The 15,297-nt window shown below is 34.9% G+C and overlaps 1 protein-coding gene across 5 annotated transcripts in view; it reads left to right on the forward strand.

Annotated features, from left to right (window-relative positions):
• The window catches only part of DACH1 (dachshund family transcription factor 1), a 358,226-nt gene extending 345,164 nt beyond the window's left edge, over nt 1–13,062 (forward strand). For 4 of the 5 annotated variants that reach the window (XM_027882958.1, XM_027882959.1, XM_027882963.1 and 1 more), the window contains one exon: nt 10,233–13,062. In XM_027882958.1, the coding sequence (XP_027738759.1) occupies nt 10,233–10,270 (38 nt within the window). In that variant the 3' untranslated portion in view covers nt 10,271–13,062. The remainder of the gene's footprint in view (nt 1–10,232) is intronic. The other variant, XM_027882961.1, reaches the window with a different exon arrangement.
• The last annotated feature ends 2,235 nt before the right edge of the window (nt 13,063–15,297 follow it).

Consider the following 15,297-nt stretch of genomic DNA (forward strand, 5'->3'; position numbering starts at 1 on the left):
TAGCATTTTTCATTCATTAAAGGAATGTTACTTAAGTACGGCTTCATAGCTAACTACTAGGTTAGACCCCATGTATGTTTTTCAGCTCGAAGTCTTCCTCAGATTTAACGTGAGCCAATATTTTTTTTCACTTTTGTAGTTGTGCCTCTCATGCTAAGCTGGGAACTTTATTAAGGTCTATTTCTATTTCTGTGTGGCAGCAAGGATTATGTGTGACTTCAGTTCATAGCTCATTTCCTAGGGCATTTCTATTGCCTTGAATCTTGCTCTGGAGCTGACTGGTTGGTGCCATTGTCTTCCTTAAACTTGCTTTCATGTGAAATATCTAAAAGCAGAAAGGTTATATTACATATGTTTTGACATCCCATGCATCCTTAATAGATTTTCCATAAGCTTGGTGGTGTGCATTATCTCTATTTTACAGCCTCATTCCTTCCTGTTCTGCATATGACTATTTCTTCATGTTTTGCATTGGGATGTTATTCTGTTTTAGCACACAGATGAGAACAAGGGTAGCTGTATATTGAAGTGTGGTGCTAATATGATACTGATATTAGAGAAAGTTTCACATATTCCAGAATTGATGTATGCAGGTTAACATAGCTTCTTTAAATGGCCTCTGTTTTCCAGTAAACTTTGCAGCATTTCAAATGACATCTCAGTTACATACTCTTGTATTAATTGTGGGGTTTAAATCTAATCTGAAAACAGCAAAACACTAGTCTGCCTTTCAGTTACTTAGGTAACATCAAATTCAAATTACTTGTTTAGAAAAGAAACAGCTTGTACAAAAGGGTGAAATTGCTTCTTCCGTGAACCAGAAGAGGTGCTCTGCCTAGGAATAGGTATTAGATCTAAGTGTTTTCTTGTGTTTTAAAACTTTAGAAAAGCTCATCTTCATAAATTATTTGTATGCACTGAAACAAATTAACATCACACTCTCTGGTGATGGATAGTGCCAACCATGACCACAACTATTCCTAGTAGAAAAATCATGTTACTTTTTGAGACTTGCATAAAAGATCTTTATTTGTGATCTGTAGTTTTATACACATGTATCCTGCTAATAGCATTAGCTTCTAGTTAAGTGATGGAAAGAATTTGTTTGTGTGTTTCTCTTCTGTTTGTATGTGGAGGATAGTTCTAAAGAACTACTGACTTATAAGGGCTTTTCATAGATATTTTCTGTAATTTGGTCTCAACTCAGAAGCAAAAACTGTTGAAAGCTCACAAACCCTGATCTATTGTATTTTGTTCCAATTTCATTTCATGACCACTTTTCTCTCCAAAAACGAAAGTTTTTTAAGCCTTTTTGAATCTTAACTTTATGATTGATATCTTATATGTAAGATTCCTTTGATGATGATATCCAGTGTAAAAAAGTGATCATTTAGGCAAGGCATTAAAAAAGGAGGCAAAATGGAGAGAAGTCAAAGAAGTGAAAGACAAATCAGACTAAGAAGATGAATAGTAATTCCTGTTTCCATCAAGATTTTACAATCTAAAAAAAAACACCAAAAAACACACCAACAAAAAACCCCACCCCAAGCAAACAAGAAGAACAAAGGAAAAGAAGGTATCAGGCAGAAACCACATTCCAGCATTTAACTCCATTTCAATTTTATGCTATAAGAGACAAGGTTCCTTGCTGATTCTAAAAAGTTGATTGTGTTTCTGGAAATACAGTAGCACATAAAGCACACCTTTTTGCAGAACTTAAAACTGTTTAATACAGCACAGATTGTTCAGCACCAAAATTATCCACACTGTGTTACAAACAGCACTGAACACAATGAGCTGTGGAAGCTTACAAGCTGATTGTATTTAGCTGTGACTTCACCCTTTAATAACTTTTCCACATGATTCTTCAGTTGAAAGGGTTTTGTTTTGTGTCTCTTTTTTATTATTACTAATTTTTTTTGACCAACATAAAGTGATACAGTACAATACCTTTGTGACTCAGGTTCAGTGCCTCTAAGTAATCAGTTCTGTAGTCTTTTTTTGGATACGTGCTTGTTCTGTTTATACAAATAGAGAAGGGGTTGCTAAGTTTGTAAGGCAACAAGAAAAGACAGTGTGAATTTTTTTAAGAAAAAATCTATTTCTTTCAAACAGTTTCTCACCTTGCCAGTTCAATCTTTTCAGTCCTCAAAATGGCAAGTTCTGTGTGTTCTAGATGATCTTTAAATAATGGAAGGTGACATATTCTGGTGCTCCACTGTTTTCTTAGTTTACTGAAGACCAAATTGCTGACCTTTAGCTTACTCCCAAGGTAGTCAGGGGTATAATGAAAACATATATTAATGATTAAAACACATGACAAAATTACTAGAAGAAGATAGATAAATGTTAAAAAAACTGCAAAAAAAAAGGTGTTTAGATGCTCTTTTTTACATATCCATAGTTTAGTTTTATGTCTTTAATTGGAATTAAAATCTCCTACGTATAAATTAGGTTTTAAAAAGAAACACCTGGATATCTCAGTTTCCTGAATATTTGCACTGAGTATTAACACAAATATATTTGTACATGAATGTTAAGTAGAGAAATGAAAGGTGTGTGATTAATAACAATATGCAAATTTGAAGCTAATTTATTGGTGTTACACAAAGGGCAAACTGGGATAGTGTTTGGCCAAATATGTTTACATACTTCATATTTGCATGAGTTTATTGAACATGCAGTGTGAAATCACCCATCTTTGCATAAAAACTGGATAAGCACTTTTTTTAAAGAACAAATTGCTTAAATTTCAAAGCCTCAGTGTTGAGCCTGCTTTCCTGCATCTCCTGTACTCAGCTCTCATTCTGCTAGGGAAGAGGGCAGTGGATCCATTCATGTTTCCCAACACATGATCTACTTTTGCTGTCAGTAACAATATCAGGACAGTATAGATCACTCTGTCCCTCCTTTTCAGTGCTGAGTTGTACAGCTTCAGTGTTCTGATTATTCTCAGACACTGGGAGGAGTCTTTTTCCCTTTTCCCGCAACATAATATTTTACATTTTATCAGGAAAATTACAGAAAGTTACGTTCAATTGATTTCATGATTGGATATTACAAAACCTGGGCTTTTTCTTTTCAATCACACTACAAACTTTGAAAAAGAATCAAGCTCATCATAAATGATTTTCCAATGATTAAAAAGTTAGACTCCCATTTTTATCTTCCATCTTTAGTGGAAAATAAATCCTCTTATGTCTCAATTTTGAACGAAATATAAGGAGAGTATACAAAAATATATTTCATCCCTAATTAGTTGCCTCCTTTAAGTTTTTCAAAGAAGTGTTACAACTTGAATAAGATCCCTTCCATCTGTCACAATATGCTTGCTTTTATTTTGACTTTCCATTGCTGTCTTATCAAATATCATATTAATCATTACCAGTTTGCTATCCCTTTCTTTTGTTTTGTTTCTCTTCCTCCAAATGATTAAAACATCAGCTTGAATGAGAGGTTAGAAGTACACTGTGATTCACATTTGCTCCATCTTATTAAAACAAATAAACCAACCAGTTATATAATTTAAATGTGCTTGAGCTATGGCTTGCAGATGCTTTTATCAGCTCTGGGCTGAAGAGGTTGTGTGCATTCGGGCATGCACGTACAACTGTTCTTTGAAAGGGACAAACCTCATTAAGATTACAGGTGCCGTGAAATAACTTCTGAGAAAATAGCTGCCATTTTCAATAAAGCTACTTCCTAACAGGAAACACAGTTCATTATGTTATTTAGTTATAAGGGAGCAGCTTTGCTTTTATTTGGACATAATAGTCTCATTTAATGTCAAAAATATTTTATTTGTTTTAACTGAATTTAGAAGTTTTTAATGATTGGAGAGTCTGGCAACAGTGTGCATATACTTAATATCAGTACGAAGTCTGTACTGTCTTTAGGAGAACATGGGCTAGTCCTGTCGATTTTGTGTTGTAAAGTCATTTTAGAAGAGGGTTTTTAAGTTCAGGTCAGCTCCATCACCAGCCGTAGAGATGGTGTTCAAGTGGATTTTTATGAGTACAGAACCTTTAATTTCCATTAAACAAGTATGCACATGTGTTTTTTTGGTTGATGTTGTTGGGGTTTTTTGTTATTTGGGCTACCATAATCCTTAGAGATCCCAGCTAACACTGGTGTTATCTACCTAAGAACAAGAAAAGAGACTGAGAAACCATCAGTACATGAAATCTCTGTTACCTAAAAAGAGAAGGGAAAGAAGCAGATAAAGTTTGAGAGAGAAAAGAGAAAAACAGGAAAAAAAGAAAAAGAAAAATGAAATCACAGAAAAATTCAGAGTCATAGTTGGGAGTAAAATTCCTGTCTTCCCTTGTTTAGTTCCTACTAACAAGAGACATATCGACCCAAAGCAGGTGTTTATTGAAAGCACAGAGATGAGTAGATATATACTACTCAAATACCCTTAAGACCCATTTTGAGTGAAAATCAGCTTCTATCACCAGCCTGTGCATATTTGACAAAATTATATTAACTGTAGTTAGGAATTCTAGTGACTAAAATTCTGGCTATGGTAATATAAAGATTCCTGGACCATAGGCTGGCACTTTATCCTATTCCTAAGGAGAGTTTTCCTCAGTAGGCTTTTGTATGATAGCAAGTGACTGAATTTAAATGGGACACCACACCTTGGATGTTGACTTGCAGATTTTTCGTAAACTGAAGACTGCAGTATGATAGTCATGATGATCACTGTTATTACATTTATTTTCAAAGCAGCTCTGAGAATACAAAGTAAAATATGATATTTTGGATGGCAAACAACCCCAGTGTGACTTGCACTGAGTGGCAGAAATACACACATTACCATCTAATGGATGACTTATTTAGTTTGCAGATGAAGACTTAACATTTCATTTTACATTTTTGTCAGTTTACAGAGTCGCATATTAAAAAGAATAATATTTGAGTGGGCTTCTGTTTTTACCTCAGAAAATGTTGAGCCCATAGAGATACTTGCTACAAGCTGCCCACAGAACACTAATGTGAATCATTGCCCAGATGACATCTCTGTGGGAATGCATTTTGAGGCATATGATTTGTTTCAGCATTGCAAACTTCTATGTCAGTTCCATTTGTTTGTTTTTATAACATTTATGACCTTTTAACTATTTGTGCATGTTCATTCAAAAACCTCAAAATGAGTCTTAATTAAAAAGAGTTGATCTAAAAAAAAATAAATACTCCCTCACACTGGCTAGAATTTCTGTCATATCAATCCACAGACAAAAACAAATGATGTTTAGGAGTAGTGGCATTTTCAGTTTGAGTTACTAGCATGAGCTTGTGTGATCTTGCTGAACACTGCCATTTGCAAAAGAGCAATTAAAACAGATGACAATCTGCTAATCAGGCACAGTTCTAATTTTCCCAATTTGTGTTTTTGCTTGACTTCCTAAGAGTGAAAGGAAGTTTTATGTATTTATGTTGTATATAGCAGTATGTAAATTTGGGAAACTTCACCACAGATCAACAGTTTTTAGCAGGCTAAAAATATACCCCAGCATTGTAAACATCCTTAGAGAATGTTGTGTGTGTTTGTGTAGTATATGTTTGTATGCATATGTTTCTGTGACAAATATATTCCATCTTTGTTTTACATAAAATTGTTTTTATGCTGATAGACAAATTCTGCATTTGTTAGCAATAGAAAGAAATGCAACAGGCATATGTAGCTGTTGCAAAAAAAAAAAAAAGCTGATCGGGAGGCAGGAGGCAGAGGCAAGCTCATGATTTGGGATTTAGGAGTAGTGGCATTTTCACATTGGCTTATAAAGGATGAGCTTGCTTGGTTTGCTGATCGCTCTCAAGATTTGTAGATTTGCTTGTGATTTTAACCTTGAAATCATTAAAGGCCTACGAGTGGCAATGTTCCACTTGTCTTCAGATAGGAGCTCTGGCTACACCTAGAGGCGAAGTGATTCTGGTGGCTTTGACAACAACATTGAGTAGTTCTTGTCATTTTGGAAGAACTTCAGAACACTGAAGATAGGGAGGGAAATGGATAGGAAGAAGGTAATAGTAGTCTCCAATGGAAAGAGATAGCAATCAGATAGGTATTGTATTTTGTCACCACATTGTGATGCAAGGTTGTTGTTCCCCTGCAGAGTTGTGAGTTACCCATTTTTCTTAGCATGGTTTGAAGTCTTTGCATTTCTGAAGTGCAGTGCCATTTACCTGTTGCACATTCTTCTTGAGTGGCTACATGAACTTCTCAGCCACACACAGGAGTGTGCTGGAACAAAAGTATACGGCCTAAAGAAATTATTTCTCTATCTTCTCCCAAATGCATTATATGAGAGGGTGGCAAGCAGTTCCACAGATAGATTGATTTTTTTTTTTTCTGTGTGGGCATAATGGGTTCTTTAAAAAGGGGTATTCATTTTGCACCTAATTTTTTCACAACTAATATTGAGAAAATAAAGAAAACATTTTACAATTCTTAGCAATTTTTGAATTCATCATAAGTATTACTTAATCATGGAATTGCTTTATCTATATCATAACATGGAAGAGTTTATTTTGAAGTCAAGTGCTGCATTTTCCCATATGATAGGGGAATTAGTTAAACATGCTAATGGAGAATATATTTGCTTTATAATAAGACTAACAATGATATTGGATCATCTGCTGAGTTTGTGTAAGACATTTTAAGTCCATTATTAATACAGATGATTTAATTTCACTTTTGATTGTCCATCATATAGTTATTTAAGGAACATGAAGATTTATGCTTAGTTCATATATTCATCATAAATAGAATCATAGATTCATAGAATATACTGAGTTTCAAGGAATCCATAAGGATCATCAAGTCCAGCTCCTGATCCTGTGCAGGGCATCCCAAGAGTCAAACCATTTGCCTGAAAGTGTTGTCCAAATGCTTATTGAACTCAGACATGCTTGGTGTTGTGACCACTTCCATGGGGACCCTGTTCCAGTGCTCAACCACCCTCTGAGTGAAAAATCTTTTCCTGATATCCAACCTAAACCTCCCCTAACTCAGCTTCATGCCATTTCCTCAAATTGTGTCACTGATCATGAAAGTGAAAAGATCTGTACCTGCCTCTCCTCCTCCCTTTGTGAGGAAGTTGTAGACTTGCAATGAGATCTCCCCTCAGTCTCCTCTTCTCCAGGCTGAACAGACCAAGTGACCACAGCAGCTCCTCATATGGCTTTCCCTCAAGGCCCTTTACCATCCTCGTTGCCCTCCTTTGGACACTTTCTAATAGCTTAATATCCTTCCTATATTGCAGTGCCCAAAATTGCACACAATATTCAAGTTGAGGCTGTCCCAGTGCAGAGCAGAACAGGATAATCCCCTCTCTCAACCAACTGGCAATGATGTGCCTGATGCTCCGGAGCCAGGACAGGGTTGGTCCTCCTGGCTGCCAGGGCACTGCCGACTCAGATTCAACTTGCCATCGACCAGGACCCCCAGGTCCCTTTCTGAAGTGCTGCTCTTCGGCCTCTTGTTCCTCAGTCTATACACAAAGACAGGGTAGCTCCATCCCAGGTGCAGAATACGGCACTTGCCCTTGTTAAACTTCACACAGTTGCTGATTGCCCATCTCTTTAATTTGTCAAGTTCTCTGTGGGGCCTCTCTGCCCTTGAAGGGGATGACAGCTCCTCCCAGTTTAGTGTGGTCGGCAACCCTAGTATTCCTTCGAGTCTCACAGCCAAGTTGTTAATGGAGATGTTGAAGAGAACTTATATAAAATCTATATAAAATCCTTTCACTTTATAATGAAGATGCCTCATAAAGTTGCCCATTTCTATTCTTACTCATTGTCTGTGAATAAAGACTAGAGGATCTGACTTTGTTTTCCTTTAAAAGTGAAAAACCTCCTTTTGACTTCACTACCAGGTTGGATCCTTTAGCAGTGTTCAATAGAGCTGACTTTTGAAACTGTAGAACTGTTCATCTCTTGTTGGCTGCTGCAAGGATTCTGCTCTATGCAGTTGTATTTTTAATTGAGAATATGTTTTAGTAAATATTTCATTTTAAAAGGTAAGTGGAGACAGTAAAATAAAATACGTTACTGACTGTAGGCTATTGGAATGTTTAGGTGTGGGAATTATGGATAGCACTCATTAGCAAGCACACATTCAGGATAACCAAAGTGGTGGTATATATGCAGAGTAATACTCCTACAGAGATATCCAGAAAGCTTTAGTGTTGTAAATGTTTATTCAATATGTTTGGGAGAATTATATGGAAATGTAGCAAGTAGTATCTCTGGCTATCCTGTACTTGATGCAGGTTTTCTTTGAAGATTGTTTTCCAGGCCTTCAGTTTTACCAAGCTCCATTTCAGAGGTTCCTTCTTTCTCTCCTGAATTCCCATAAGCATTTTCGTTGCTCTCTATGCTTCAAATAAAAATAAAAAAGTTAAGGCCTTACTCAACTTCTTTTCATATCTCTTCAGTGTAAAAAAGTGGTTCTGAGTGGAAGCCCTTTCAGTTTTAAGTGTGGGAAAGTGATCATCCACTCTGCCAAAAAAAAAAAAAAAAAAAAAAAAAAAAAAAAAAAAAAAAAAAAAAAAAAAAAAAAAAAAAAAAAAAAAAAAAAAAAAAAAAAAAAAAAAAAAAAAAAAAAAAAAAAAAAAAAAAAAAAAAAAAAAAAAGTTACGAACATAAAAAAAAGTAGGGTAAAAGGGCAGAAAAGTGTAAAAACAAGAAGAAAGTAGCAAAAGGGCATACACCCCAGAAGCTGGCAAAAGAAAATTAGAGGTGGGAAAGGGAAAATGGAGGGACATTAGACAAGAATCACTGCAGCAGAGTGATTCTACAATCTCTTTTTTCCCCAACAGTTCTGATAGAACTGGAAAGAGTTGTGCAGAAGGGATGAATTTCTACAATTGTATGTGGTGTACTTCTGTCTGCTTTCAAATTAAACTTTTCTTTCTCTCAACAATTACAGTAAGCTCGTGAAAGTGAAGTTTCAATGATAGCCAAGCATTTCAAAAATTTCAGAATTAATTTATAAAGATTTATCTCACACAATTGTTTTCCTGTATATCTAATAAGAATTTTATAGACTGATTTGTAATAAAAAGGTTAGACTAAGAAAACCAAAACAGAAACAAAGCCCTCTAAAATCTGAGAAATAATTGCTGAATTCACTTGGATCTAAAGAAGAGTTCCATGCAGACTTTAAAAGCTGAGATACAGCTTGTACTCGTAAATGCATTGTATTCTAAATATAAGTAGTGTTTAGCAATTATGCACTGTAGAGGTTAAATATGCTTCATAATGTGCTTTGTTCACATGGGAACAACACTTTCTATCACAGAAGTCAGAAAACTACGAAGTTTTCTGTTTCCTGTTCTTTAAAAAATAATCTTTCTATTTCTGTGAAAATAGATGCATATAGGTTGATCATGTCCCCACTGAAGAAAAGATTGCTTTGTACTTATAAATTAGGTGAAAATATGTTACGGCAGTATGTTCTTTCCAAGTTTTTCTAGATCAATAGTTACTGACTAGGTGAGCTTATTGTTGCTCATGTTCCCCTCCATCGCACATATCTCACTTATATATATGCTCCTCACTTGGGTAGAAAAAATGTTGTGAGAAACATGCTTACATCTTTAACATAGTTGTTAAATTGTTCAGTTAATCTCATTTATGGGGGGAAGGAGGCTATACTTCACTGATACCGATTAAATATCCTATGCTGGGTTCTATATAAATAGCTACAAATGTGCACAATGGTTACATTACATGGTATATTTAACAACATCACTAAATCAGAAAGTATGAGCTATGCCTTTAGTGATGGGAGTACTAACGATTGCATGCAAGAAGTTTTTGCTCTGCAACCATGAAGGAAATAATTGCTGTTCAGCACTATGCACTTAAGTTTGCATATCAGTAAAAACACATCCACAGAGGCTCCACCTACATTCCTAGTGCCCTAGCACTGATATGAGTGCAGCATACATTAAAGCTGCAGAAGTTGTTACAGTATTCACAAATTGCAAAGTGTGTGTAATTTTCAACTGAGTTAATTTGACCACTGTCGGATGAAATTACATTGGTGATGTTCAGGTTTTATGATTTTCTTTTATTTTAGACAAAAAGTACTGTAGGTGGAATTTTTCAGATTTATGGCATGACTACTTCTGCTGAGATTTTAAATCTTATGGGGTTTTTTCCTCTTTTTAATTCATTGCAGTATAAATATATAAAGCAAATGTTTCTCTTTCATATTTTAGATGGAAGACTTTATTTGAAAACTACTGTCATGTATTGAATTTTTCCTGCTGAAAATACGTGTTCTACAGTAAAGAACGTTGCAGTAAGACGTTGGCTAATAAGGAGTTATGTGGAAACAAAGCGTTTTCAAACCAACTTCCTCAACTTCATTTATCAATGTTCTTCAAAAATGTAAAGAATTCTGCAAGAGTGTCCTCCTTTGGTTGTCTCCTGTGGCTCAACCCAGAGACCTAGAGAATGTTTGTAAATGTACAGTAGCACTCTTCTTACAGTGAAAATCTGTGTCTCTGCACCGGATTATTGTATCCAAAATTACAGGTGGTCAGAACAAGGCTGATTATTCCCTTTATCAAGGAATGCAGACTCTCTCCTCTGATGATAATTCTATATTTGAGCACATCAAATGATCCTTCCAGTGGTGTCCAACTACACTTATAGACTGTTATATCATACCGAAACCAGCAAGACAGCTCAGAAATGAACTTGTAGAGGGCATAAGAGGATTCTTAATAAAAAAAAAAAAATAAAATAAAAAAAATAAAAAAGAAAGAAAAAAAAAGGAAAAAAAAGGTAAAAGAAGAAAAAATTGATACATTCAGTTTTCAAACTATGATCATGAATTTTCTTCTAAAGACAATTTTTCCACATGCTTTCCAAGAGACCAACACATATATGTTAGACTACATAAAGTGAAATGGAATTTTGTGTAAGTGAAAAGAAATGCTGAATGTAAACAAACTGTTTTACTGTTCACAAAGTCTCTTTTCCTAAAATAAAAAAAATTTAAAAAAATAAAAATAATAAGAAGAATTTCTCATTGTAAACTGGCAGGGGTTTATGAAATAAAGACTTTGCTTCTTATCAAAATGTTGGTCACATGTACAGTATATAACACAAATCACACAAGGAAGGTATTATGTATGCAGTAGAAATCTAGAGTTTAGGAAATGAAACTTTTAGATAATATTGTTTTGTCACCCTGTTGGTCAGAAAGACACCTTTCTAGTTTTAACGCATGCAGGCATGTAAATATTTGTCCTGGAGTCACAGTATTACTGAATGAGATCTTAAGCATCTGGTAACAAGTCAGAATTCTGTATCAGCCACTTTTATTTGTATATTGAGCTCTGGTTAGTGCCCTGACTAGTGCACATCTAAGAATGGACTGTGGCTGAGCAGCAAGTCAAAATGCCAGAAATATTTTTATATGTTAATGTCATATTGCGTCAATGTTGCTAAAAAAAAGAAAACCTAACAAACACTTGATGTATCAGTCCAATTCCACGTAGAACTGAGTGATACAGTTGAAGTCTATTGTCCCTCCCACCTTGTCTTAGGGATGGATGGTTATGTGTTACTTTCACTGTCTTTATGAAAGCTACAGTATGTGTTTTCACCTTTGTGCTGATAACTGGAAGTAAGCTGCAACACACTGCTTATTACATTACTAAAAATTATGTTCTTTGCTTTGCGTACTTTTGGGTTACCCCTTTAAAGACTGATTTTGTGAATCAGTGCTATTACTGTAAGTTTTGTGATTATGCTTTCTTCATCTAATGTTTTATGCATATAAAATATTATTTATTACATGGAAACATATCAAAACCTTAAATGTCTAAGATGCCTAACTTAAAGCAAATATTTCTTTAAAAGTAGTTCTGATTGGATATTAATATTATTTTGTCAAAAAAAATCTAATGTTTTGTAAACTCTAGCACTGAGCTTCTATAGTTTGTAGGTCTTCCTTGCAATACTGGTACACATTTATTTTGTGCAGTTCATATTTACTTCACCACAATCCTTTTTTAACAATAGAAAGATGTATATACAACTTCACATCACAGTAATTTTTTTAAAGAAATATTGAGCAATATTTTTCATTAAATATTGTTGGCTAATACTTTGTAGTGATATTATTTTCTAACCATGATTCTTTCATGATTTTCACAGTTGCTTAAACACATATGGGATTCTGTACTCCAGTTTTTTCATATGCAGTCTTTAAAGGGTTAACAACTGTAAAGTTAGATGGACTTGTGGCAAGCTTTTGAATCATTCATATCTGAAAGAGAATTAAAAGCCTACAACTGAAATATGTAGTAGCATCCACCATTGCTCTGCTCCTTGCATAGAGTCACCTGTAAGTGGGTTTAGTAGTTTTACAGTATATTCTTTCAAGACCTTTGGGAATGCCTCAGTGTTTGGCTTGGTACATAAACAGAAATGTTAAGTTTTAAAGGGGAACCAATTTATGAGCTGGATGTTTGGAAAGAATCTTACTAAAAACAGTGTAAATATTACAGACCATGAGATTTTACCGTAAGTTGAATTTTTTTTGCCCCTCTTTAGTTTCACAGGTTTTGGGTTGTTATTTTGTTTTTGGTTTTTGATTTGGGTTTTGTTTTGTTTTGGGTTTTTTTGCATAGATTATGAAGAAAAGTTGTGCTCATGTTATTGTTTATATGCTTTTGTAATCTTAAAGATATTAATGTCTAGTTGTTCTATATTATAACCACATTTGCGCTCTATGCAAGCCCTTGGAACAGAACATACTCATCTTCATGTAGGACCTATGAAAATTGTCTATTTTTATCTATATATTTAAAGTTTTCTAAAAATGAAAAAAGGTTATTACGAATTTTGTTGTACAAAATCTGTACAAAAATCTGTTTTTACATCATAATGCAAGAATTCGAAATTTTTCTATGGTAGCCTAGTTATTTGAGCCTGGTTTCAATGTGAGAACCACGTTTACTGTTATTGTATTTAATTTTCTTTTCTTTTCAACAATCTGCTAATAAAACTGTCTGAAATCTCCCTGTGACTTTATTTACAGTTCATCTTTATTAAATTTTCTGAAACGTATAACATCAGAGGAATATTTACTTTCTAATGGGAGGCATCTAAAAACAACATAAGTCAGCTCTTTGTAATGTAAGGAGAACAATGCTGAATGATTTTATTTAACATGCAACTGCTTCTATCTCTAATATGAATTACTGTGGTGAAAAACATCATAAAAGCACACTCTGTGGTTATTGTTTAACAAGCATATTTTCCATTTTTTTTTCTTGCCAGCTAAGCAAACTGCCCCCATCTACATGATTTATTTATGTACATTTCTCAGTTTATGAAGCTGTTATTTGTACCTTTTTCCCTTATATTGTGATATTCCCATGATTCTTATTTCACAAAGCTTTTTGCTGAATAATGTAAAGTGGACACATTGATGGAACAAAACATATTATTCCCCTAACTACAAAAATGCAGGGATAATGCAGTTGGTTTTTCTCAAATCTCCTTCACTTGATAAAATGTGTTTAGAAACACATTTTTTAACAAACAGCAAGTATTTAAACATTTAAACAGGCATTTGGAGAGAGAAATAGTTCTGGCTTAGCATATCTGTAGGTAATGGTGTGGGTGCGATTTTTTTAAGGTCAAGATGGTTATTTAAGATCCAATCTGGAAGTAAATTGTTTTTCCTTGCAAAAAATTCAAAAGTCAGAGAGGTATGAGTGATGTTAAATATTCTTCCTTACTGTCTTGTCCTGCCTGGCCTTGGCTTGCCTTACCTTTCCATCCCTTCCCTTCCTGTCTGAACCATACCTACATGAAGGCTTCTGCTGTCATTAGGGATCAGACCTTTTTGGGAAAGCAGAAGAAATCAGCTTTCTTGGATAAACCCATTTCACTATCCCTAGGTGGCCTGGGGACTGCAAGCATGAGGCTGTTAGGCTTCCTGGCAGGTTGTTGTTGCTGGCTGGTTGATTAGGATTTTGGTTAGCAGTATATAGGGTAATCACACACTCCTTCCGTCTGCATTAAAATGTCCTCATGTCTGCATTAGTAAGCATCCCAGCTATGCCATAGCAAACTCTCCTGCCATAAACTCTGGTGCAGCTAAAGCAGGGGAAAAAGTAAACTCATTAATCTCTCAGTCCAGCTCATGCTGAAACCTGAATTATCTCGACAGTAACAGACTATCAACCTACCTCTGTGTTTTTAAGCAACCCATGAAATAGTTTCTTTCAGCAGGAAGGAACTATACTAATGTAAGTTCCATCCTATCTCCATTAATAAATGAATGCTTCATCTGTGCAAGGTATGTGGCATTTAACAGAGTTGAGGCTGGGTGGGCTGATAGCTAGTCACTTCTTGTGACAGTAAAGCTCAGTCAAAGCTCAGATCAAAATCAAGAAGAGGTTGCCTTAAACATATCTTGCCTTTGACTTACTTGTAGGTTAGGGTCAGATCCTGAAGAAACTCAAAGTCAGCAGTTAGACTCCTAAAGTTTTAGGAAAATCCTTGAGGAGCTGAAAGACTCAACTGAGAATTATTATTTATTTATTTTATTTTATTTTAGTTTAGTTTTGTAAATGAAAGAGATTTAAGGTTGGATTTTGATCTGAAAGGTTACTTGTTGAAGGTGTTATAAATTCTTGAAAATTGCTTCGTTTGTTATTTGCTTACATGTTGTTTGACACAAGACTCCAATAAACAAAGACTGAGGCCAAGATTTTCAAGCATGACTGCTGATTTCAGGTACTTCTAGTTTTGTTGGCCAAACTTCAGACATTTTCAGTGCCTTTCATAAAATAAAATGTCCTACCTAAAGAGTTCTGTGAAACTTCCTCAGTAGCTGCTAACTCATCCATGGGATACTGAGGAATGTATTAGTGTGCCTTTGCTGAGCAGGAGCTCACACTGATTGATGATGGTGGTTTCACCACAAGCAGTATCACACCATTTCAAGACGCATAAAAAGCTTCACTTTCAAAGGGAGAAGAAACAAGGACTTTCTGAAATTCAAGCTCTTAAAAGGAATCAAATTAGAGATAGAAAAAATCTAGACATCCACACTACTTGGAAGTGTTGTAAATTTTCACCTGAAAGTCAAGTACTATGCAATACTAAGTAGTTCGGGAGAATTTTCACATAATCTGTGGATAAGCATGATTTCTTCATCCAAGTTAGAGTAGCAACAGTTGTCATAGTCCACAGAATTGGTTAAATGTTGCTCTAAATTTGATTCATAGAGATAGGTTGGACAAGAATAAAAAT

This window comes from Empidonax traillii, unplaced genomic scaffold, assembly GCF_003031625.1.
Source record: "Empidonax traillii isolate 1590-97213 ecotype Southwest subspecies unplaced genomic scaffold, ASM303162v1 scaffold115:size2055165, whole genome shotgun sequence".
Lineage (NCBI taxonomy): Eukaryota > Metazoa > Chordata > Aves > Passeriformes > Tyrannidae > Empidonax > Empidonax traillii.